The sequence below is a fragment of the Sturnira hondurensis genome, unplaced genomic scaffold (genome assembly GCF_014824575.4).
Source record: "Sturnira hondurensis isolate 20B ecotype Veracruz unplaced genomic scaffold, ASM1482457v3 Scaffold0001221, whole genome shotgun sequence".
Classification (NCBI taxonomy): Eukaryota; Metazoa; Chordata; class Mammalia; order Chiroptera; family Phyllostomidae; genus Sturnira; species Sturnira hondurensis.
The window spans coordinates 4,657,933-4,681,375 of record NW_028073852.1 but is presented as its reverse complement, the minus strand read 5'-3'; the positions used below and the strand labels follow the sequence as shown (position 1 = coordinate 4,681,375).

Sequence of the window (23,443 nt, the reverse complement as noted above, 5' to 3'; positions counted from 1 at the left end):
GCCTCAGAGGGTTTCCGGAAGCTAGCAGGAAGGTGCCTGGGACAGGGGCTTGACAGCCACAGGGCAGAGATGAACTGTTTCTGTGCATATGAATAAGTAACTGCTGGTTAATTAGCACGAGCTTGGGATTTCTCCCGGGGTTAGCTGAGAGGAGACAGGTCAATTTTAGTAAGCCTTCAAGTGCAAAGGGAGGGACCGCAGGTGGCGTTGCCCTGCAGATGCCGTGTGGCAGGTGTGAGTCCAGGGGCACAGAGCGTGGGGGACACACCGAGTTTGGCCATGGGAAGAACTTGTAGTCACAGGTTGAGACGGGCTCTGGAAACCTTGACAGAGCAGGGACGAGACCGCCGGGCCAGGTGCCGGGTGCCAACCAGGGCTGGGAGACACACACACACAGAGTCCTCGGGACGTCCAAGCAGTTCTGGCGCCTTCTTCCTCACCGGTGCAGGGAGGCTGGCTCCATCCGAGGCAGGGAACCGGCCTCCAGAAGGTACTGCCCAGCCCGTTCCCTTGACCAGGTCAGCAGTGGGAGCCTCCACTGTCTGAGTTTGGCCCCAGGACCAGCTGGCATGAGAGGACCGCCCTCGGGCACTTGGGAAACGCGGAGGTGCCTGGGTCCCAGCTCAGGCCTAGTGCAGCAGACTGTGAGGCCCAGGAGCCTGTGCCTTTAACCAGTGCTGAGGCCGACTCGGTGTCCTGTCCCCTTCGAGGGCCGACACTCCCAGGTGTGCCTGGTCTGGTTTTTCTTAGGGAACAGCTTCCCGAGCCGTGTCTGCAGGCAGCGATCGGAGACCTCCTGTGCCTTGCCTCTTCCAGGGACAGACAGCAGCCAGGCGTCACTGCTAACACACTGGAGTGGCTGCCTCGGGCACTTTGGTGCCCACGAACAGCATCCCTCCTGCTCCAATCAAAGCGCTGTCAGACTCTGAGTGTCCCCAAGGGAAAGGGCTCCCGCAGGTCCCTCCTGGGTCCCTGTGGGCGGTGCTCTGGGCTACCTCTCGGAGCCCACAGTGCATTGGCCCCACAGAAGGGCCCCACTTCCCGTTGACCCGGGAAGACGCTGGGGGTCATTGCTGTGACTTCGTACACCCCGTTGGACTGAGTGTGTACATCAGCCGGCCTGACTGCTCCCCACCGCCTTCCCCGCCTTCCCCGCCTCCAAGGTTACTCAGAGCCGGGAAGGAGTCCTGTTCCAACCCTGCTCTGTTGGGTCTATTTCGAGGCCACACGTCAGCGGGCAGAGGGGTGGAGCCAGCTCCTGTGCGGCTCCTCTCGGCAGGGCCCCCCGTGTTCTGGCACCTGACTCCTTCCCTCCCGCCGCCACCCGCTCTTGCTGCACAGGGACCAGCGGTAGAGCTGGAACGAGCAGGGGAGGAGCGAGAGCATCTGCCGCAGTCACCTGGCACCTCTCACGCACAAACACCAGGCTGCTGAGGTGACAGAGGGCGATGGCTCTGCCCCTCACAGCCCCGAGCAGGGGCCCCGGGAGCAATCGGATTTCTGCAGGTAACCAGAGATGCAGACAGCCCCTCGGGCTCTGAGCTCCAGGGGCAGACACACTGCGCCTCACCCAGAGCGTCTGGGCAGCCGGGTTCCCCACAGAGTGGGGGGCTGAGGGGCAGGGTTGATGGCCCCGAGGCTCCCCGCCCGCATCACTCACGACAGTCCGAGGTGTGCAGCCCACTCCCCAGCCTACCTCTTCCCGAGTCCTCTTATGCTGAGGGCCTGGAAGGACCAGTTGACCCTGCCTGGTCCCGACTGCCCCTTCCCAGCCCCTGGCTCAGGCGGCCAAGCTAGATGAATGCCTCCAGCCCTCTGGGTGTGCGAGGCAGCCCAGTTCCTCCCAGGCCCCACTCTCCAGGAGCAGCCCTGGGCAGGCAATGCCATGCACCCATCCTCTCTTCGCTGGCGTTCTGCAGAGATGGACCGAGACTCAGCTGGTTTGATTCTCCCTCCATGCAGAGATCTCAGTGGCTAAAAAGTGAGAGCCAGGAGACCAAGCCTTGGTGCCCAGGGAAGTTTTCATCTCTGATCTGCCCACTCAGCCCAAGGACGGTGGGACTATGCTGCTCTCTCGAGCTTTCCCACTGCCCACCCACACCCCCCCCACCCCCGTACCCATTCCCTTTTGCCCCAGAGGCTATATTGCAGCCTGCCCTGGGCACTCCCACCCTCCTCGCTGCGACCCCAGGCTCGTCGCAAGGACCTGGACAGCATGTCTGCTGCAGCCAAGCTGGGTGGGCAGGGAGCCCCCCACCTCCCGCCTCCCAGAGCTTGAAGTTCAGAGGATTCAAATTGCTCCCATTAGAACAGGAAGGAGTTCCTCTCGCATGGGAGGCAGGAGAGCCCTGGGGCCACCACGCTTGTCCTCAGAGAGGCCCTACTCCCTGGGGAGGCCAGGCCCCTCCCAGTAGGAGGCTCCCCCCCAAGGTCAAGCAGCTTTTCCTCTTCTGGAATTTCATTCTTTCAGCCCTACTGACTACAGTGAATCTGTCATTTCCCTGCTTACAGCCCTTTAAAAGCTGTTCTCAGTAAGGCAGTGTCTAAATCCACCTGGCATCGTCTGCTCCAGTCTCATTCTGGAAGCTTCTCTCTCCACACTGGCCACCACCCTCCAGAGACACAGGGCTCCTTCCCAGCTCCGAGGCCTCGTCTTGCCATTTCCTCACTCGAGTCCAGTGAGCACTTATTCCGGACTGAGTTCAGGGGCCCTCACTCCAAGGCTCCTGCAGCCCACACTCCTCCCCTCGCCCCTGCCGTGGTGTTCCTGGGACTTTCACATGTTTCTCTGCAGCTGCTCTACCTGTGTGAGCTCCCCGGGGCAGGGCTCTGTCTGAAGCCAGCATGGGGCCTCACGGGGGCTTGCTGGGATAAACAAGGCCACCCTCGGGTGGGCCACCACCACTGGGCGAGTCTCTCCATCCGCCTCAGGGCTGCACACCACAGCTGGTGGCCACCGCCCCAGCCAGGAAACCCCCCCCCCGCCCCGCCCAGCTGGCCCCACCTTTCCCAGAGGCCCCACCATCCTCTGCGCCTCATTGCAGGGCAGAATCTACTCCTCGGCCAGGGTACAGGGACACCTGTCTTCAGGGCTGAGGGTGGAGGGGAGCAACCAGAAGCGGGCGGTGCGGTGCCAGGGCAGGCGCCAACCCCAGAGTCAGGCCTGTACCTCCAGGCAGAGCCCCCACCCCCCTCAGCCTCCCACACACACACCCTCCGTCCCTGCCAGCTCCTCGGCCTAAGGTCTTAAAGTCCTAGTTCAAGGTCAAGCCTCCGTCTTTCTACCTGGGCACAGGGTGTGGGCTTCACCTCCCTCTTTCACACCACGAGCAGCCAGACTGTCCTTTATAAACCCCAGTGGCTTATAGTCGTGGAGTGATGACTGTGTGGGTTTTCCACCATATTTATCTTTCCCCCCAAACCACAAAGGTTGCAGCTTTGGCATCAAATTCTTGGGCGTCTGCCCACCATCGGGTACCATCTGGCCTTTCAGGTGAAACAGAACGCAGGCATGCAGTCTTGTCCAATAAGAGGGCGAGGGGGATGGCAGCCGGGCCAGGTGACCCTTCGCCAGTATTTTCACAGTTTGCTGAGGTTTCACCGCCCTGGCCCGTCTGCGTCCATGCCGAGAAGCTGCCTCGGGCTCAGCACTCTCCCCTCCTGGGGGCTTGGTGTCTTGTAGCAGCCAGAGGCCCACTTTTCCATGACAGCCAGCGACATCACGTGTCTCCGCAGTCTCTCACACAGAGTGGGACCAACTCTTCGACACGAGCAGACTCGGCTCTGCTGAAGGACGCCGTGAGCTAGCAATTGGGTTCACCGAGTCACCCTCTGCGCTCGAGGAGCACACGCCTGTGAAATGCCCAGGCCTTGACTCTCCAGGTTTCTCTTTCAGCCCGCCTGACTCTCGACCTTTTCACCCACTCGGGAAGCATCTCCCAAGTGCGTCCTGGGTGAGAGGTGGGGAGGGGGCAGGTATGACTGGGGGGGTCGGATGCCAGGGTAGCGCACTCTGAGCTGGGGGTGCTGGGTGGACACGCCTCATGGCCCTGAAGCCTGTGGCCCCCATGCGGTCCCCTGATGCCCCAGAGTTCTCCTCCTTTTGGTGGATGGTGCCCTAGACGTTGTCATTCAAGTCGGGAAGATGAAAGCTCCCAAATCAAAATGTTCAGAGCCACTTGAGAAACAAAAATAGAACCCTTGAACACTCCTTCACCGCACTTCAAGGTCGCGTGCAAGTGCAGGTCCCTGCAGGGATGGGCTCCCGCTGAGTCACCATGAACCCAACTGACTCTTCCCCACCACCACCCCCTCCCTGGGGACAGCCCGGCAGGCCAGGCACCCCTTCCCTCCACCACTTAAAGGGACCTCCGGGGCTGGTCCAGAGAGCTCTGCTGGGCCATCGGCACACTGCCCTCTGCGCCTGGGCTGGCCCCCGACCCCCGAGCCCCCTGCTGTGCCCATGCGTCCCAGCCCAACGGGGCCTCTGTGGGGGGGGTCGCCGGGTGACACCCGCCATGCAACCTTCGGAGACCTGTCGCTTCACCACCCCTGTCAGGTGACAGAGAGACCCCTGCCCCCCAGCCCAGAGCAAGGAGGGAGGCAGTGCTAAGCAGATCTTTTCCGTTGAAGCTCCCGAAACTGACCGGTGACAGGAAGGCTGGCGCCTGGACTCGTGGCTCCCGGAAGCTCCAGCTCACCGCACCGGGAGCCACAGACAAAGCAGCCCCAGGCCCCTTGTCTCTCCAGGGAATAAGTGAGCTGCTGCTCTGGGAACTGGCCACGTGGCAAGTCACCGCCCTCAGGGGGTGGGGCCCTGCAGCGTTGCCTTTGTGCCCTACAGGCCACTTTTGTCCTCCCCTCCCCCCCAGATGCTGCCCTTGGCTCACATCCAGGTCAGGGGACAGGGCTGGGAGGACACCCCAGCTGGATCCACAGTCAGCTGGCTGACCGTCCTGTCTTGTAGGGCATTTTCACCCTTTCATTTGTTGCAAAAGGTGATCTCGGTCATCATTCTCCGTTCCGTGAAGTGGCTTAGAGGTTCTTAGGACATTTGTCCTGTGTGGGGACTGTCACTTTAGCATGTCATTCTCACCTGTTTTCTCTCCTCTGGAAACAGCGCGCCCTCTGTCCCCTCCACCCCCCTTTGAGGGGAGTGAGGTGGATGATGAGCAAGGGGCCCTGCAGCCCTGGCGGTGGTGTGACCTGGGGACAGCCTGGCCGTGGCACGGGGTCAGCAGGTGCAGCCCCTGGGAAGACAGGGGTTGATGTTGGGGGCGGGCAGGCGGAAGGCAGGCCTGGAGAGTGGGCAGCCTGCTGCACTGCGGGTCCTTTGTGAATTGCTCCTCATTTAAATTTCCGCTCAGTTTCTGTGACCAGCGAAATGTACAGAGAAATCTGGGGCCAGGGAGAGACATGGAGCTGCGTGCTCTGCCTGTGTTCTGATGTCACTGCACGCACCCCCACCCCCCGGTGTCCCCATGTGCCACAGGTACGCAGAAGACACCGCGTGCAGCCTCGTTGTGCGTGGGGCCGGCAGGCTGGTGCTGGAGCCTTCCCTCCCCGAGTGCGGTGGGCACTGGGTGGGCAGGGGGGCGGCTGAGACTAGAAGATGAGGCGGGTCTGGGCTGGGGGTTCCGGTGAAGGGTCCCTTCTCTCGGGCAGCACAGCGTATGTCCCCTACTGCATAGCCGGGGCCAGCTGCCCGACTGAGAGAGGAAGGGGCAGCCTGAATTGGGGCTGAGCCTTCCGTTCCCAGGTACCACAGCATCTGGAGCCTCCGCACCTCGGGGCCTTGGCAGAGCCACGGTCCCGCCAGCGTCTTCGACATGGGTTCTGAGGAGCGGGTGTCCCTCCTGCTTCCGGCGACAGAGGACTGAAATTAGATTAGGACTCTCTTTAGTCCCCTGTCCTTGGGTCTCTTTTTTGGTAGAAGCTGGCAAAATGCAGCTCCTTCCTGCCAGGCTTGCCCTCCAGGCTTGTGCCCGGTCCGCTCCGTCCTTCTGTGGGGGGACACAGCTGGGCAACCAGAAGGCAACCACAGGGTGAAGGGCGGGCTTCTGAGTGGGTCCTGATGGACAGCAGGAGTCTGCTCCCAGACGTGATCGAGGAGCTGGCTGAGCGATGTGGTGGGAGGTACTGAGCCCACGGGGGCGTGCGCGGCCCAGGGTTGCTGGACTGGGAGCTCTGGGGGTGCCTTCTTCAGAAGCAAAGCTGAGAACGTGGCTGGAACCAGACCATGGGCCACCGGGCTGTGTCCTGTCTGCAAGGACAAGTCCTTGAGAGTTGGCGAGAGCCGGTGTGGTCGGGGCTGAGTATGTGGGGATGGCGCTGGCACCACCTGGCTCTGGGTCTAGGAGGGAGAGGACAGGGACAAGTCTACAGGGACAGATTTCCCAGGGGACAGTCCACAGCCCCCCCTCCACCCTTTGCCTCTTGGATTCCCCTTGTTTTGGATGTTAGTTCCTCTGTTAACCCCGTGTCCCTGCATGACAAGGCCGGGAGTCCCCCCGTTTCCTGCCCACGGCTGCAACAAGCCCATTTCTGTGGCAGCCACACCAGCAGGGAGACACCAACCCAGAGCACGAGGGAGGAGTTGGGAGATGTTGGAAGTCTGGAGCCAGAGCGACCGGAGGTGGCTGGTGTGCTCGACCCACACGGGGACGCAGGACAAGAGGCGGCCTCAGGCCGCCGCATGAGCCTCAGGCCCCGTGTGGCATCTGCAGTGCCGCCAGGACACTGACCGAGCCTCAGTCGAGCACTGCCAGCAGCACCTCGGGGACACGCGCCACTGTGTGTCCCTTGAGTTCGTCAGGGCTGCTGGGGGCCTTGGGTGCACGTCTAAACTCCCCCCGCCGGGGCAGGGGGCAACAGCAGCCCTTTGCTCCCCCAGGTCTGTCTCGGGCTTTTTTTCTGGTGACCAGTTTTGAAGATTTTTATGAGAACCCAAAGTAGTGTCGGTCCTTCCTTCCTTCCTTCCTTTCTAGGAACACGTTTGGCTGCAGCGGTCGGCGCCCCTGCATTCTGTCGTGGGCTGGGTTAGGAGCGCCCTTGAACAGAGACTATGAATTGATGGATGGCATCTGGGGGCTGGAAAAGGGCTCAGGAGTCAGCTAGTTTATAATGTCATGTAGGCGAGACAGGAAGGCCCGAGAGGATTGGCTGTCTCTTGGCTTTTTTTTTTTTCTTTTTGAAAATGGGAAGGGAAAACAGAAGGGGCCACGCTTGGCTGTTCAACATTCAGAGATGAGCTCTGTCCAGGCTGGACCATCGGGACACCGGGCTGTTTGGTCTCCTGTGCATGGCCCCTTCTTCCCAGAGACCCGGAGCCCCTGCGGCGTGGCAGCCAGTGCACCGCTGTGAATCCTCTGTCCTTGCCCTGCCCAACGCCGGCCCTGCAGAGCCTGGCTCTGACTAATTCGCAGAGGACACCTGTTCCGTGATGAGCCCCAGCTTGCTCTGTGTGTCTCAGGCTGGGCACCCCTGTGCCGAACTGCGGCCCCCGTGCGGCAGTCTGGGCGTGTCCCTCTGACTGAGAGGCCCTGCGCCCTTCTGAGTGGGGTGGTCAGTCTGTGGTCCTGGGCGTTTAAAGAAAAAAGCCACATCCCAGCTGCCGTCCAGCGTGGGTGTCTCAGCTGTTGACCGAACAAGTCTCCCAAAACAGCCCTTCACTGCCCAGCCCCACTCTGAGGACAGGCCTGCTGTCCCTAACCCAGACATCACGGCAGGGTGCCCTAGTGGGCTGGGGTTTTATAAAGGGGCTCATGTGGTGGGGTCTCGATAAACATCCACTAAGGGGGAGGCTGAAGGTGGCTTGGGCATCCAAGGGAGGGTTCCTGGAGGGAAGGAAGGCCCGCCTGCCTCTGTGGCTGCCTCTGCTCCCGCCCGCCCCCCCATTTTACACAGTGGAGCTTGATAAAGACCAGTCTTTAGCCTTCAAAGATGAGAGCTCACCTCCCATGGAAGACCCCCACCCCCGGGGACACCCAGGCCCCACAGCGGCTGGAGCACCATGTGCTCAGCGGGAGGCATCGCGGGTCAGAGGCCCCGGGCGCACCAGGAGTCCCGATTGGGTCCGGCCACGGGTGCATGGGAACTTTCGTGGTCAGTGGCTTTGTACGTATTCTTCCCCAGGCCTCGCCCTCTCCCGTCCTTCGGAGGGAGACCCACCGGTGGGAAGTCTTCCAGAAGCAGCAGTTTCCACCACGACTTGCTGAAGTTGCTGCGCACACATTTGCTCTGCCAAGAGGCCATTTCGCACCTTCCTAAGTCCCCAGCCCCTCTCCCTGGGCCCGACTGTCCCTGTCCTCTGCCTCCCCAGTCACGCCTCGCCCAGTGGAGGTGCCTCTCCCCTACCCTGAACAGAAGCAGATGTGGGGGGAGCCCAGTGGGAAGCCCTCTCCAGGAGTCTCCCCGCCCTGGCTGTGGCCAGGCCTTTCCGCCCCAGCTAATTAGAGCCTTTTTCTTTAGCTGGCGCTTTAGTCTTCCCTGTGGTTCATTCTCACAGTGATAATGGACTTGGATAAGAGGTCACGGCTTCTGCCACATCCTGCTCTCCTTGCGATGGGGGTGGGGGAGGGCCAGGCTCAGCCCCCCTCTGGCAGGGCTCCTGCCTGCCTGTCATCACAGGGCAGCCATCTGGCCGCCAGGCGCAGCAGCTGTGAGATATTCACCCCCCATCGCAGGACCAGGGCCTGGCTCCCCAGAGCGGCCCCGCCCCCCGCAGCCAGGCTTCCCGGCCGGCTGCCGCGTCTCTGGCGAGTGTCATTAGCGTTACCGTGATAAAACGGCTCCGCGTAAATGGTAGTCAGGCTCGATGCTTCCGCTGCCTCCGTGTGGAAATGGTGCCGTCACGGGGAGGCCGACAGCAGCAGCTTTCATGCCTCCGCTCCCCGGGCGGCCAGTCCGGCGTGGCGTCCCAGCCTCCCCCACTTCCCGACCCCCGTCTCCGCTGCGCCTCGTGTGCCCATTTTCTCTCGGAAAGAAGGTTCGATTCCCCACAGACCAGCTTTCTAAGACAGGCTTTCGGGGGGTTTCTTTAAACACTCTCTGCTGTTCTCTCACCAAAGAGAAAGAGACCGAGGTGCTGGCAGCCCCCACTCCTCCGGCCGGACCCCCAGCTCCACGGCCAGACCTTGCACGCCCCCTTCTCCGGGCACGGGCCCTTCTCCTCTTGGCCCCGGGGTAGTTCTCTGAGCGGTTGGCCCTGGATGCCACTGGCGCTGGTTCTCTGCTTCCCCTTCTCTCGAAGTTCGAAACATGTCTCGTGAACGACACCCTGGTGGGCCTTCCCTCTGACCCCTGCAGAGCGGTGCCCCCGCACCTCACCATTCCATCAGGGCCCCCACAGCCCCTCCTCCCCGTGTCCTGCCCTGTCAGCCACCAGGGCACAAGGCGTGCCGGCAGCTCCTCCAGACCCTTGTCTTCCTGCCGCTTTGTGCCCGGTCCATGCCCCACTCAGTGTCCGGCTTCGAGTCCTTAGTGTGTGCGGAAGAGAAGGGCGCAGGTGACATCCCCAGCACGTCCCCTGCGACTTGCCTGGAAACCCCTTTCCAGGAGTCTCAGGACATTAGGTGTGAGGAACGGCAGCGAAGCGTGGCTCTGGGTCCGCATTGCAACCGTGACCGCAGAAACTCAGAGCTGACGCTGTCGGACCCTGGGGAGCCTGCACCAGGCCAGGTGCACGCCTGGCTTAGGACTGGCCCCCCGGGGCAGAGGCCGGCGTGCCATGTGCCATAGGTCTGTGCCCGCCTCACTCCTGTTTTTGTCACCCAGGCTGTCTTTACCCTCTTCTTGGGACCCTTCACCTTCTTTGACGTCCAGAAGACAAAGTACCTGCAGATCCTGACCTCCGTGATGAGGTGGATCGGTGAGTCCCCCTTGTCCCTTCTTTAACCCTTCCGGAGACAGCCGGGCGGGCTCATGGCCCTGGCTGGGGTGTGGTTCGGGTTTCTGTGGGCTCCCTGGGCCCAGGGAAGGCAGGGGCCCTGCCTGCCTATTTACCTGTATGGGGACTTAGCAGTGAAAAAGCAGCAGGGCCCCAGGAGGGAGCCGGAGCACCAGGCACCCAGGCGAGGCTGCCCGCTGTGGGAGGGGCCGAGGCCCACCCACTGGACGTGTGCAGGCCGTCTGAGGGTCCCTCCTCCGGCCCGAGCTCGCCCCAGGTGGCTTTTCTGGAACTCCAGAGGCAGAGGCGCCGAAGCCCCGCTCGTCCGCCCAAGTCTGCACCAGGTTGTCAGTGCCCAGCAAACCCCCTTTCCTGTTGCGGCCGTGTCCCCATGACCCTCCGGCACTCCGCCTCTCCCCTCTCCCCTCCGAGGGCTCAGACCGCCCCTAGCCAGCAGGTTGCTCAGGGTGGCAGTGAGCTGGCTTGGGTTCTAGGGAGGCGAAAGGGAAAAAGCAAGCACCAAAGGGACCGGAAAATCATAGATGTGCTGAACCGGAAACTTCCTCGTGCTTAATTAGAATTTGTCCTGCCATCTGTTGGAATGAGGCCGGAGGACTGCAGGGGCCCACCCAAGCGGCCCCCAGAGCGCCAGACAAGCCCAGGCGCCGGAGGCTGCCCCGCCCCCACTGTCTCTGGGCCGTCCTTCAGCGTCAGCCCCAGAGCCCCTTACGCTGCCAGGATGGGGTCAAGAGGGTCAGACAGCCTTTTTGAACAGCCACTTGTCCTGGGGGACATGTATGCCAGGTGCCAGTGTTGATTCATTTCTGTTGCTCCCCAAATAAGTTCTGGGGAGACCAGGCTGGTCGATGGGGCGACTCAGATTTCAGATGCCCCTGAATTCACGTGTGCAATGACGGTCTTCGATCGCCACCCGTCAGGTGACACGTGGTCAGGCCTCAGTGGGCTTCCTGGCCACCTAGCCGCTCCCCTCTCCCCCGACCCTCGGCTGCTTCTTGCCAGCCCCCACACTGCACCTCCTCCCTTTGTTCGCTTCCTTGGGTGGGACAGTGTTTACTCCAAACGTGCCCCACCAGGTCCCTCGTCGGGCAGCAGCGGAAGCAGGACCCCGGAGGAGCAGCTGTGCAGATAAAGTGTGGCTGAGTGTGGCCGAGGTGGGCAGCCACCTGTCAGCCACATGCGCCCGCCACCATCTCCCTCTCTGTCAGCCACCCCATCCCTTAGTGCCCTCTCCCTTGGGGAGGCCAAGAAATCAGGGACATGGCCCAAGCCACCCCCAGAAAGAGCTGTGGCGCCGGTGCCCCAGCGGGACCTTGGAGCATGGCTGGTTGCTCTGGGCAGCCTCCCCCGCCCGGTGCCTGCACTGGCCCCCACCCACCACCTTTGAGGAGGCCTGGGCCCGAGGGAAAGGAGAAGCAGGTCCCGCACAGAGGTGCTGGGGCCTCCTTTGTAAGTCCTGGCTCTCTCACTGTCAGTGATCAGTGGGCCAGGGACTCTCAGAGAGATGCAGCCAGAAGTCCTGTGCCTCATGCCTCCAGGCCCAGCCGCTGTGGCTCCAGAGCCCAAGCCCTGAGCTGCTCATACAATGACCATAGACTGTTCCCCCCCGGGACACCAGCAGGGGGTGTTGTTACTTCACCCCCATTACCAGCTTCCCTCAGTACCAGCAGGCACCCCTCAGAGCAACCAGCTGGCTCCGCCCGGGATGCCCCGTTTGACCTTATTAAAACACTGACTCTCTCTAATGAACTTGGCTCTGGAGGCAGCGCCCTCCTCAGCCGGGGCCTGGGCTGCCGAGGACCCGCAGGGCTGCCTTGCCTCTGATTGTGCATTCAGAGCAGCCACCACGCACGCTGCTCCTGTCTCCTCGCGCCTCTCCAAGTGGGTCAGGCACGTCCTCTCTGAGCGAGTGTTCGTGGATAAACTTGACCCTGCCTCGGGAAGTTTCTCAGCCCTTCTCTCCCCACCCGCCCCGGGCAGGTGCCCCAGATTTGTGTTCTAGACCGAACTGGGGGGAGAGGTGGAACTCGGTGGTGGTGGCCCAAGTGGCAGAAGGTCCCCAGGAGGAGACCATCACCTGGGAGGGAACAGAAGGGCTCTCTGGTTTTACCTGTCCCCAGAATTATCTGTGGCCGCTTGGCTGACTCCCCTGCAGGTCCATGACTGATCTCAGCAGAGTGTCCCCTGGCGGGAGCGCTCTGATCTGTCACCAGCAGCAGCCAGGGGTCTTCTGTGTCTGGGCCATCTGTTCACATGCTGTTGCTTCAGAGTGCCAGCTTGGTACACAAGTTCTTCCATGGCCACTCCCTCCCCAAGGGCTTCTCGGAGGCCAGGAAAGACCCCTTCTCAAGGCGAAGGTGCCCCAGCCAGCGTGTCGCTCTGTGCCTGCCCGCCCTCTGGGCCACTATCCAGGGCTCTCCTGGGCCGTCAAGCATCCATTTTGGTCTTGATTTATTCTTGGTTTTCTCAACGTTCTCTCTGCAAATGCAGAGGTCAGTTTAAAGGAGAGGAACCCTTGGTTTCTATCTTAAGTCTCTAAGGGCAGTAGAGTGGACACTTAATTCAAGTCTACAGAAGAGCCAGCCACAGGCCACAGACAATCCCCTCCCTCCGCAGCAGGCCTGGCCCAGAGCAAAGTCAAGTGCCCCTCAGAGCAGCCTTTGCCGTCAGTGCTCTGCTCCTCGTGGGGCTGAGACGGCGCTGACCTGGCCGTCGGAGGGATCTCCCGCTGCCTGGGCAGCAGCAAGTCAAGGGCCAACCAGCAGCCGTGACAGTGGTGCCTCTGCGGAGCTGAGCTTCGCACGGGCCCAGGGGGCCTCAGCCTCAAGGCAGTCAGGCAGCCACATTGGTCTGCAGATCCAGGTGGCCCATGGCAGCCCGAGCTCGGGAAGTGACGTTCGGTCCAGGGAAGTCCAGGCTGCTCACAGCCCCACCTTCCTGGTCCCCTGCCCCAGCCCTTCCACTTCTCCTCCCTGCTTCGCTTTCCAGCAGCTGCTTGGGAGCCGCCGTAGCTCAGGCTGACAGCAGCACCGGCAGAAGCCGCTTGCTCACGGTTCTGGAGGCTGGAAGCCCAAGATCAAGGTGCCGCAGGGTTGGTCTCCGGTGACGCCTCTTTTTCTGGCTTTTCCACGGCCACCTTCCCGCTGCGTCCTCACGTGGCCCGTGCTCCGTGCACACAGGCAGAGAGCGGCTGGCACCTCTTCCTCCTCCCGTGAGAGCGCCAGTGGCACCAGATTGGGGCCCACCCTTAGGGCCTCTGGGCACCTTTCTTCCCTCCCGTGCGCCCCATCCCCAGGCACAGTTGCGCTGGGGGTTAGGGCTTCGATGGGAGAATTGGGGGGGACAGTCCGCAGCAAGATGAGAAGGCCGACAGCCTTCAGGAAGGTGACAGCTTCCAGTCTCCGGGGAGATTGGTCCGCCGGCAGCCCCAGGCCCCTCGGCTCCGCTCTCTCAGCAGTCGCAGACGCAGACGCAGCGAGCTCTGACGCTCAGGTGAAAAATAGAGACCCTTCCCACACTCGGCAGGGAACGTTGAAGGATGGAGAGGCCCGAACCCCCGATTTCATGTGTCAGGCTTGATCGCCCCAGAGACTCACCATCCACCCCCTCCCCCGACCCCTCCCCTGACACACTTGGGAAGGGGAGCGCTCTGCATCGAGGCCTCTGGGACAAGTCATCTAGAACCTCAGTCCAGTCACCTGACTCTTTAAACATCTTTCCTCTGCTTCCCTGGTGACGATGAGGAGGAAGAGGACAGAGCTGGAACCCTCTGGAAACCACAGGGCCGACCCAGCACAGAAGGGAGTCAGATTAGCTTTAAATTCCCTCCCTTCAGCAAAAACCCAAGTGATTCTTTCTGGTGAGTTATTACAGGCAGGACCAGCAATCACAGAATGTCTTGCAGGCCTGAGATAAAAACCCTGACCCAGGGCCAAGGGGCGGCGGGAGGCACGCACGCCCATGCAGGAAGCTTTTCCCAGGGGGGCCGCCTGCCCGTCAGAGCCCAAGTGGGTCCTGCCTTCTCGGGAAGTGGCATGGACCCCGCCCCAGCCCACAGTCCATCCTCCGATGGGAGGGCGATGACGGGGAGGACAAAGAACCCAAACAGAATGCTNCAGGCCTGAGATAAAAACCCTGACCCAGGGCCAAGGGGCGGCGGGAGGCACGCACGCCCATGCAGGAAGCTTTTCCCAGGGGGGCCGCCTGCCCGTCAGAGCCCAAGTGGGTCCTGCCTTCTCGGGAAGTGGCATGGACCCTGCCCCAGCCCACAGTCCGTCCTCCGATGGGAGGGCGATGACGGGGAGGACAAAGAACCCAAACAGAATGCTTTTTCCTTGTCGCTTAGCCAGAGTCCCCCCCCCCCACCAGGTGACAGTGATGGGGACAGCTCAGCCTTGTGTGACATTAGGGGGAGCAAGAAGAGCCAAGGGTTCCTCTGGCTCACAGAGCAGGGGTCAGCAGCCCGTCCTGGGTCTTCCTGGCCCCACCCCCACCCTGACGTCTGGGCCTGAGACACTCAGGGCTGGGGAGGCGCCTGAAAAGGGTCGTGATCGCCTTGGCCCGGCCAGGGAAGGCGGGGTCACTGGTGTGTACCCTCCTTGGAGCGAAAGGAGAGCTGGGCAAGGGCAGGAGGGACGGAGCTTCCTGGAGACCTGGGCCGGCATAGTGGGGCAGCCCGCCGAGCTCCTCCACTTCAGGCTTTCGCGCCTGGTTCCCCGTGTGACCCCGGTCTTCCACCCTTGGGCTTGGGTACCTCCCGTGACAGAGACCTCACCATGTACCCGACCAGCTAAGGTGGCCGTCTGCCGTAACTCCCACCCCGTGGTCCCCGGGGACCAGAGGCCCCAGAAGGACAGGGGCGTCTGCCTGTGCTCAGGGCACTGCCCAAGAGGCCCAGGGCAGCGCCAGCCCACAGCGGGCACTCAGTTCATCTTTGTTGCGTGGATGGGGTCGTCCCAGGGAGCCCTGTAAGGTACCCAGAACAAGTGCGGGTTTTTCCATGTGGGCTGTTACTTCAGGTATTAAAAGAGGCGTCTTCTGTCCCACCACATCTTGCGGCTGCACTCCCTGTGTGACATGTGCCAGGGCCTCGGCCCCGAAGCCCCCCCTCACTGCAGCTCACTGCACCTGCTCACCCCGCACAGCATGACTGCGGTGCGGAGTGCAGGCGGGTGTGGGCGGGCCCTCGACCACCACACGGGTTCTGTCCCCAGAGCACGGCCTGCGAGGGTCAGAGAGCAGCCAAGGCCACCCTGCCGCCAGGGGACCGCAGGCCCTGGTCGGCAGGGTCGAGGGGAGCTCACTGCTCCGTCCACCTCAGCGCCCGTCCCCTTCCCACATGGCCTCGGCCGGGTGGGCGTGAGCTGCCTCGCTGGGCGGCGAGCCCTGGCGTCTCACTTCCTGGCGGTGACCGCTGCTCACGGCCTATCGTCTTCATCTTGGTTTGCTGTCAGAGCTAATGAGTTTTCAGAGCAGCTGTCTCCCAGGGACAGGGCCATCCATCTAGAAGGTGGCTGCTGAACCCTGCCCCTCGGACAGCCAGAGGGGGAGGGGCCAGGGCAGAGGGCTGTGGTCGCAAGGACAGGGCTGGACAGTGGTGGGGGACGGGGACTTAGTCCTCTAGGTCCAGGACCCCCCGAGGTCGGAGCCGCTGGGCCCGGCCTCCTGCTTCCTTCCCTCCCCTCCTCTCCCCCCCCCCCCCCACTGCAGTGCTGTGTTGGAGTGTCCCTGGTTTCTTGAACCTGCCAACTTGGGGACCACGCTGGGGCGTTTCCCCTTCCCTGCTCACCCCCGACAGCAGCCCAGCACTGCCCCGTCCTCACAGGGGGGCCTGAAGGGCCCACGGCTCACACATCCCCTGCCCGCTCTCAGGGTTGGTGAGGGCGTATTGGGGCCACTTCTTAACACTCCTGGAGTTGCCTCCCAGGAGCCCCTGGCATCCAGCCCGTGAAGGGAGATCCAGCTTTTGGAAATAGGCCTGTTGGTTTGGGAAATGGACTTGTTTGGTTAAGAAAATGAGGTGGGTGAGTAATCTAGCTGGTAATGCTGTTTGCTAAAGTTGATTACAGCTACAGGATCATAACGTACATTTTTCTTACCGCCCATAGGGGACCCCCGTTAGCAGGTGCGCATTTCCGGGTGGGGAGGGGGGCATGCTTTAAAGACCCGTCTCGTGGCTTTAGACGCCTGCTTGGTGGGCTGGTTTATTCCCAAGCAGCAGAGCTCCCGGTCACTGCTGCCCGGACAGCTCACAAGCCAGTTTCCGTCTGCGTTTCTTACACCGTCGTGGAGATTTAGGGCTGAGGAGGAGGATGAGCCGAAAATATCGGGCCAGCATTGCTGCGCGTGCGGCCACGGAGTGGTGAGCGGGAGGCCCTGGCATCCCAGCAGCCGGCTTCCTCCTTCCTGCTCACACGCTCACTGCTCCCGGGGCCAGGGCCAAGGCCCACAGGACACCCAGCGGGTTTCTCCACTTGCTTATTCTGAGTCTGCACCAGCCTTGGCCTTGGCCTTGGCCAGGAGGAGCACCAGGTCACGAGGGGACGCCCCGGTGGAGGCACAGCAGGATTTGAATCTTGCCTTACAGTGCTGTCCCCTCTGCTCTGACCCCAGTGCCCTGCCTCTGGTGACAGAACTGTCAGCTGCAGCCTCTTAAATCACTAATCACCAGGCAGCCCCAGCCCCCTGTCTTCCTTCCGTAGCCACCCTGCCCCCTCAGCTCAGCTAGGGAGCCCTCCCCGGCCCAGGGCAGGCTCCCCAGCACAGAGGGCTCCGCCCCACCCCTCCAGCCTTCCCGGGCCCTCGCCCTCGCACCCTGCCCCAGCACTCCCTCCCTCCGCAGCTGGTCCTCCTGCGCAGCAGGATGCCAGGGTCCTGGGCGTCCTGAGGAGCAGGGAGGCCCCGAGGGGTGTCCTGCACACGTTCCCCAGCCGCCCTAGCAGGTTAAGCCACAGGCAGCTCCTGGGCTGTGACCTCAAGGAGGGAAGTGGGTCCATGCTTTCCCCTCACTGCCCAGAGCTGGCAAGATTGGTGACGTCCCTGGGCAGCAAGAGTCGGGGGGCCCTCGGTGTCGGGAGCGGCAGAGGCAGGGCGGGCTCGGAGTCAGAAGCTTGCCACCTCCTGGGCAGCACTCACAGGCCCGTTCCTTCACCCCACTGCCCCCCCGGCCCCCCGCAGCGGCAGGCACCCTGGACTAAAAGCAGTAGATGGCGTTCCCACCAGCCCACTTCTACGCGTTGTTGCGGGAAGGTGGACTGGCTTCCTTTGAGTCCCAGGAAAAGGGAAAGGACAGTGAGGAGACCCAGCGCCCCCCCCCAGGAGGAGCCCTGCGTCTCTGGGGGGCCAGCCCACTGCCCCTTGATGCCTGTGTCACCCGCCCAAAAGTGGCAAGTGCCACTGCAGGCTCTACCTGAGAGGCTGGGGCACAGCCACGAGGGGCTCCCGGGTCTGCTGTGAACAGACAGTGGTGGTCTGTGAACCCCGGCACTGGGGACAGGGACAGCGGCGGTCCCTGTGTGTGCTGACTGGTTGATGGCAGCAGCTCTGGGTGATCTGGGAGGCAGGTTCGAGAAGCCAGCGAGACCCGGCGAGTCTGTCTGTCTTCAGGGAGCTCGGGTCCTGGAGCGCCTGTGGGCGGCTCTGGGGCCAGGAGGGGGCGGCCAGGGGGGCCTGCTGTGAGGCTGCAGGGCAGCCGGCCCGGACCCCTCCCCTTCTGTGGCAAGCCCAGGCTGGAGCCACTTTGGTCCCCAACCCGAGCCACAGGCCCAGGAGAATGGGCTGCACGCCCTCCAGCTCTGCCTCCAGGGCCTCCCCCCTCCCCTTGAGTGGCCACAGGCGCCCACCGCTCCACTCAGGGCTGCCAGTGTTCCCATGTCCCCTCAGGTGCCCTTGGCCTGGGACAACAACTCCTCCCAAACGCCCTGTGCCCTCCGTCCCCCCAGACCCCAGACACGTTTTTAAAGCAAGGGGGAGGGAGCAAACGAGTCCCACCCACGGACTGCCCCTGGCAAGAAGCTGGCAGGGGCCCCACCCCCAGAGAGCCCCTGGGGCCGGTAGGGGAGCGGGGCTGTGCCTGGTCCAGAGTGCGTCCCTCCGAGGAGACAGTGTGGCCACCCTCCTGTCCTGCCCAGGCCCCACCCCCACCAGGAACACATTCCCTTACCTGCTGGTGTGGGGATGGTGCAGAGAAATGGACATAGGGAGGCACACATGGGACATTCACAACAGCAATAGCCACTGCTGACCTGCCCCAGGCTGTGGCCATCCAGGGCACGTGAACCCAGTGATTCCTGCCCACAGGGCTCCCCCGCCCCCAGACCAGACACTGCCCCAGTGGGGGTGCTGCCCCCTGCTAGCTGACGCCTCTCTCATTTCCAGCCTTTGCCGTCATGATCGTGCTCGCCCTGGTCCGCATCGGGCGTGGGCACGGGGAGGGGCACCCGCCCCTGGCCGACCTCTCCGGGGTCCGGAACCTGTTCGGGGTGTGTGTGTACTCCTTCATGTGCCAGCACTCCCTGCCGTCCCTCGTCACACCCGTCTCCTCCAAGCGCCACCTCACGCGCCTGGTCTTCCTGGACTACGTGCTGATCCTCTCCTTCTACGGCCTCCTCTCCTTCACCGCCATCTTCTGCTTCCGCGGCGACAGGCTCCTGGACATGTACACCCTCAACTTTGCAGGCTGCGACATCGTGGGTGTGGCCGCCATACGCTTCTTCCTGGGCCTCTTCCCCGTCTTCACCATCAGCACCAACTTCCCCATCATCGCCGTGACCCTGCGCAACAACTGGAAGACACTCTTCCACCGCGAGGGGGGCACATACCCCTGGGTAGTAGACCGAGTGGTGTTCCCCACCATCACGCTGGTGCCCCCGGTGCTGGTGGCCTTCTGCACCCACGACCTGGAGTCTCTGGTGGGCATCACGGGGGCCTATGCGGGCACCGGCATCCAGTATGTCACCCCCGCCTTCCTGGTGTACCACTGCCGCAAGGACGCTGCTCTGGCCTTCGGCCGAGGGACCGCCAACAAGCACAGGTCGCCCTTCCACCACACCTTCTGGGTGGGCTTTGTGCTGCTCTGGGCTTTCTCCTGCTTCTTCTTCGTCACAGCCAACATTGTCCTCAGCGAGACCAAGCTCTGATGGCAGGTGTGTCTGCTGCCCAGAGGGCGGCCCTGCTTTGTCCCTCCGTCCAAAGAGCCCGTGTGTGGTGGCCTCCCTGGGCTCCATGGGATGTGCGAGGTCCAGGCTCTCGGCGGGACCCTCCAGCCAGGGATCCTGTCCCCACCCAGGCTTCATGCCATACAGCCTGCACCTGCCCCGGTCTCCCGCCCGGGGTGCTCCCAGCCAGGCGAGCCGCACACGGGTACTTGGTGCCCCCCGATTCTGGGATGGGTTCCTGGATTCGACCCCTCTGCTGCTGTGCGCACATGCCCACCACCCGCTCCCCTGGGGCGGCTCCTGTCCCTGTGCAGTAGAGACGCAGCGTTGGCACTGCCACTATTTATACTAGTAGCCATATCCCCTCCCTCCGGGCACCTTCCCACATCCTTGTCTGCAAAACCCACTCCACTGGAAGCTGCCTCCTCAGGTCCACTCCCAGGCCCTAGTCCCCGCCCCACTGGGCCTGCCGCTGACGCGCAGGGCCCGCCTTCCTGCCAGGCTTGGTGTAGCCTATGCCCTTGCCTGGCCTGCCGTGGTGACAAGAACGGAAGATGCTAATCCGCACCGGGGTCCCCACACGGGGTCTGTGAGGGCCCTGCTGTGGGCGCCAGCTCCTGTTCTCGGCTGAGCTCTCGATGACTCAGGAGTAGTCCTTACAGAGGCACAACAGCTCATGCCCTGGCTGAAGCCTGAAGCTCATGACCCCCAAAGGGAGTCCCCTGCTCTTGGGCTGCCCTGCTGGGGCTCTCGGGGCCTCCTGCGGTGTGGGGGGTAGTGGGCAAGGGCCACTTCGGTGACTTGAGAGTGCCCTGGGCCATGGCCTCCAGCGGCCTTCGTGGTTCCCATCCTGCGGGAGGTCAGGCCTGCTCCCTGTCCCTGCGCCAACACGGAGCAAGCCTCCCTGTCCAGCCAGGCTGCTGGGTTCTGTGTTCACACACTTCACGTCCCTTGGGAGCCAGGGGGGAGGTGGGGTACTGGCCACCATTCTCAAGGAAGGTGGCCCAGGTCCTGCCCACCTCGCCAGCCCTCCGTGACCCCTGCCCACCACAATCACGCACGCACCTTCAGGGCAGCCTTCCTCGGAAACGGGTGGCATGGACTCTGTTTTCAATGTGCCTTCTGCCTCAGGACTTGGGGCTCCCTCCTGCCCCAGGCCGGCACCTGGACCCACCTGGCCTGGAGCCGCCTCTCTGGGGTGGGATCGCGTGCCCCTGCCCCTTTCTCTTTTGATTCCAGTGCCTTGCTGAGCCCTCGGTAGAAAAGCTCCGCAGCCTCCCTTTGCACAGCATCAGCTTCATGCCTTGGACAGAGCGGTCATGCCCGGTCTCCTGGGGCCCACGGTGGTCTCGGGAGGGCAGAGGGGTACGTGGGACTCGCAGGAACATGGGGCGGACACAGGATACACTTCCCCCACCTTCAGCCTCAGCCACCCCAGCCTGTGAGAACCTGGTGTCATAATCAGCCACCATCTGCTTTCTCACTGAGGTCACACATTTTCAGTTCTCATCTTGTCCCTAGGTGTCATCATCTCCCATTTACCTGAGAAATAGACGCCCCTTCTCCGCCTCCCATTGTGGCTTCTTCCCAGGAGGCCCACCCGGGGTGGGTGGAGCAGTGGGGGCCTTGTGGGGGGCTGGCCCTGCGGCTCGGACCCCCCCTGGAGCTGCCCCGCCCTTTGCTGAAAACTCAGTTAAAACATCTGTACTTACCTTTCTCCAGTCACGTTCCCCTTTGCTTAAGGACAAAGCAAATTAAATCATCCTGCTTCCCCAGGCTCCAAGCCAAATTTTGGGTGTGAATTTGTTAGCATCACAAAGCGCAGGTTGGTTTATGCCACGGTCCAGCCTCAGCAGAGAGTCTGGTGGTTGCCATCCTCTCTGAGCCGGGAGCCCCAGGCCTGGAGGGAAGTGGCCCGAGGTGTGCACATCGCCGGTGGCAGCAGGTCCCCTGCTGTCTGTCCCACTGGAGGTCGGAGGGGTCGCCTCTCTCTCACCTGCGGAGAACCCCGGGGCTCGGGGTTGGGCGGGGAGGATGCCCACAGGTGATGCTGGCTCACCGTGTGCATCAAGACGCGTCGAGCACATCTGTTTTCACACCTGCTTGGCCAGGTGGGCGGTTGGGTCATGGTCTCCATTTCACGGGGGACCCCCGGGGGCGGTGGAGGGAAGGCAGCAGCCCAGCCTGGCCCAGGTACAGCCTTCACTGTGGAGGAGGGTGAAGATGGCAGCCTTCACCCGACACCATCTGCCCGCGTGGCCCCAGACTGGCCCCGAGGTCAAGCCAGGTCAAGGTGGGAGCCAGCGTGCTCTGCCCCGCCCCCTGCGCAAGCACTGGAGCTTTGTGCCAGCAGCCCCTGCCTCCTCCCTCACCGGACACCAGAGAGGCAGCTTCCGGCTTATGGATGGGCAGATGGCAGGTAACAGGCCGGGAGGCACTGCCAAGTGGTGGAAGGTGGGCAGTGGGCACCGAGCCAGGCCCTTAGCTTCACAGCTGTTCTCACCACATGGGGGCCAGGAGCAGCCTCAGCAACAGGCTGTGGCTAAAGTCACCGCGGTGGGGAGGACAGGCTGCCCCCAGCTCCCAGGAGACCAGCCCGAAGGGGAGAACTGGACAGTGCCAGGCTCCAGGTCCGGGAGGCCATGGGCAAGCGGAGGTCGGATGCCAGACCTGCCTGGGGACTGGGTCCTGAGCAGGACTGATGCCTGGCTGGGCCAGGCTGATTGACACTGAAAAGCCAGCTCTACTGACCCAGGGCTGTAGGAAGGAGCTTTGCCACCCCTTCTCCCTGGGGCCCCGGCCCGTGGCGTTGATTGGAGAACAGGAGAAGTGACGTCAGAGTGCCTGCTATGTGCTAGGCACAGCACTGGATACTTTGCATGTGGGCCTTGGTGGCATCATGTAGGGCTCAGTAGTGTGCCCCTAGAAGTGGGCCCTGCCCCCTGCGGCAGGGAGCCTCCACACTCTCCTCTACTGTTTGTAATGAGGGACATGAGGGCTCTGTCACAGATGGGTTGTGGGAAGTGAAATGCTGAGCTTAGTGCTTGCCGCAGACGTGCTCAGTAAAGCTGCCCTGTGCTGAGTGAAGCCAGCTCCCTCGGCACGTACCCCGCCCCTCCGTAACCACCCTGCCGGCCACAGAGCCCCGGACTCACTGAGGGCTCTGGTTTGGGTCCCCAGGCACCTCACTGGTTTCATAGCCTCCGAGTCAAGTGTCTTATAGCAACTGCCTGCCGAGGTTCAGAAACGGAAATGCATTCTTCAGGATCTAGAGAACTTCTCCGTTTCCCCAGCCCCCCAGGAAACTTACAGACAGCTGACCCCTTCCAAAGAGCCAGACTGTAGCCAGGTCTCCTGGCCGAGGACATCATGCCCACTCCGTTCTGAGCGCTGTGCCCCCTGCCCCACACCTGCTCCCAGGGAGAAGAGGGTGTGGACCACGGGCCCCTCCTGTGTCCCACCAAAAGAACAAACCAGCATTAGGGCATCTTGTCTGGGTGGGCTCAGCTTGCTCTTTGCCACACAGGCCCTAGTTCGTGGTGACTGAAATCCATGGCCTTCCTGATAGCCGGTTCCCTCTCTCCTGCCAGGCTTTGTCCCCTCCCCTCAATATTACAGAACACGATTCCTCAGACCCCCCTCAGAAGGGCAGGGGGCCAGGTCAGGCCAGCTCTGACCCTGCAGAAGGCGTCCTGCTTGCCCCCACTTCCCCAAAGATTCTCTTGACTCCAGAATTCGCTCCTAGAGAAGGAGCAAGGAGGCCAACAGCCTGGCCCTGGGAGCAGGATTGGCCCATCCTTGGAGCCAGTCAGCAGGCGGCCCAGCTCCACATTTGGTTTTTAATTATCTTTCCAGTTCTTGGTTATTAATGATCTTGGGCACTGAGCGGAGAGCAGCCTGGACCTCGTGACTCCTTGCAGCCTCACCTCCTGTGCCTCCCCCCAAGAGCTGCTCTCAGACCCAGGGAGGGTGAAGGGTCAGGGGTTGGTGGCTAACAGTTAACCCTCTCACCACCAGCGGCTGTGACCAACTTCAAGGGTCGGGGTGCCGGCCTCTAACAGTCATCCAGACTTGAACTCGCCACAAGAGATGGAGCCCATCCCCCCCCCATCCTGGACCTGGATCTATGAGAGTCCATCGAGCAGAGAACACGAAATTGACAGTAATGGACCATGCCACCCACATTGAAGATGGTCAGGTTCTCTAGCCAAAAATGGGATGGTATTAGCAATACCCCACACCCTACCATCTCAGCTCTAAAAACCAAACAAGAATTCCTGGTTATGGCCCAATCCCAGCCAAGGAGCCTTTGGGAACTGAAGAGGGGACCAGTGGGGAGGCGTGTAGGAAAGAACACTGGCTGCCCTCCCCAGCCTCCCCCCAC

At 62.5% G+C, this 23,443-nt stretch overlaps 1 protein-coding gene across 2 annotated transcripts in view; it reads left to right on the top strand.

The window, feature by feature from the left end:
• Positions 1–20,848, top strand: part of SLC38A12 (solute carrier family 38 member 12) — a 44,573-nt gene extending 23,725 nt beyond the window's left edge. For both annotated transcript variants that reach the window (XM_037066050.1, XM_037066049.1), the window contains exons 9-10: positions 9,775–9,868; positions 18,281–20,848. In XM_037066050.1, the coding sequence (XP_036921945.1) occupies positions 9,775–9,868; positions 18,281–19,041 (855 nt within the window). In that variant the 3' untranslated portion in view covers positions 19,042–20,848. The remainder of the gene's footprint in view (positions 1–9,774; positions 9,869–18,280) is intronic.
• The last annotated feature ends 2,595 nt before the right edge of the window (positions 20,849–23,443 follow it).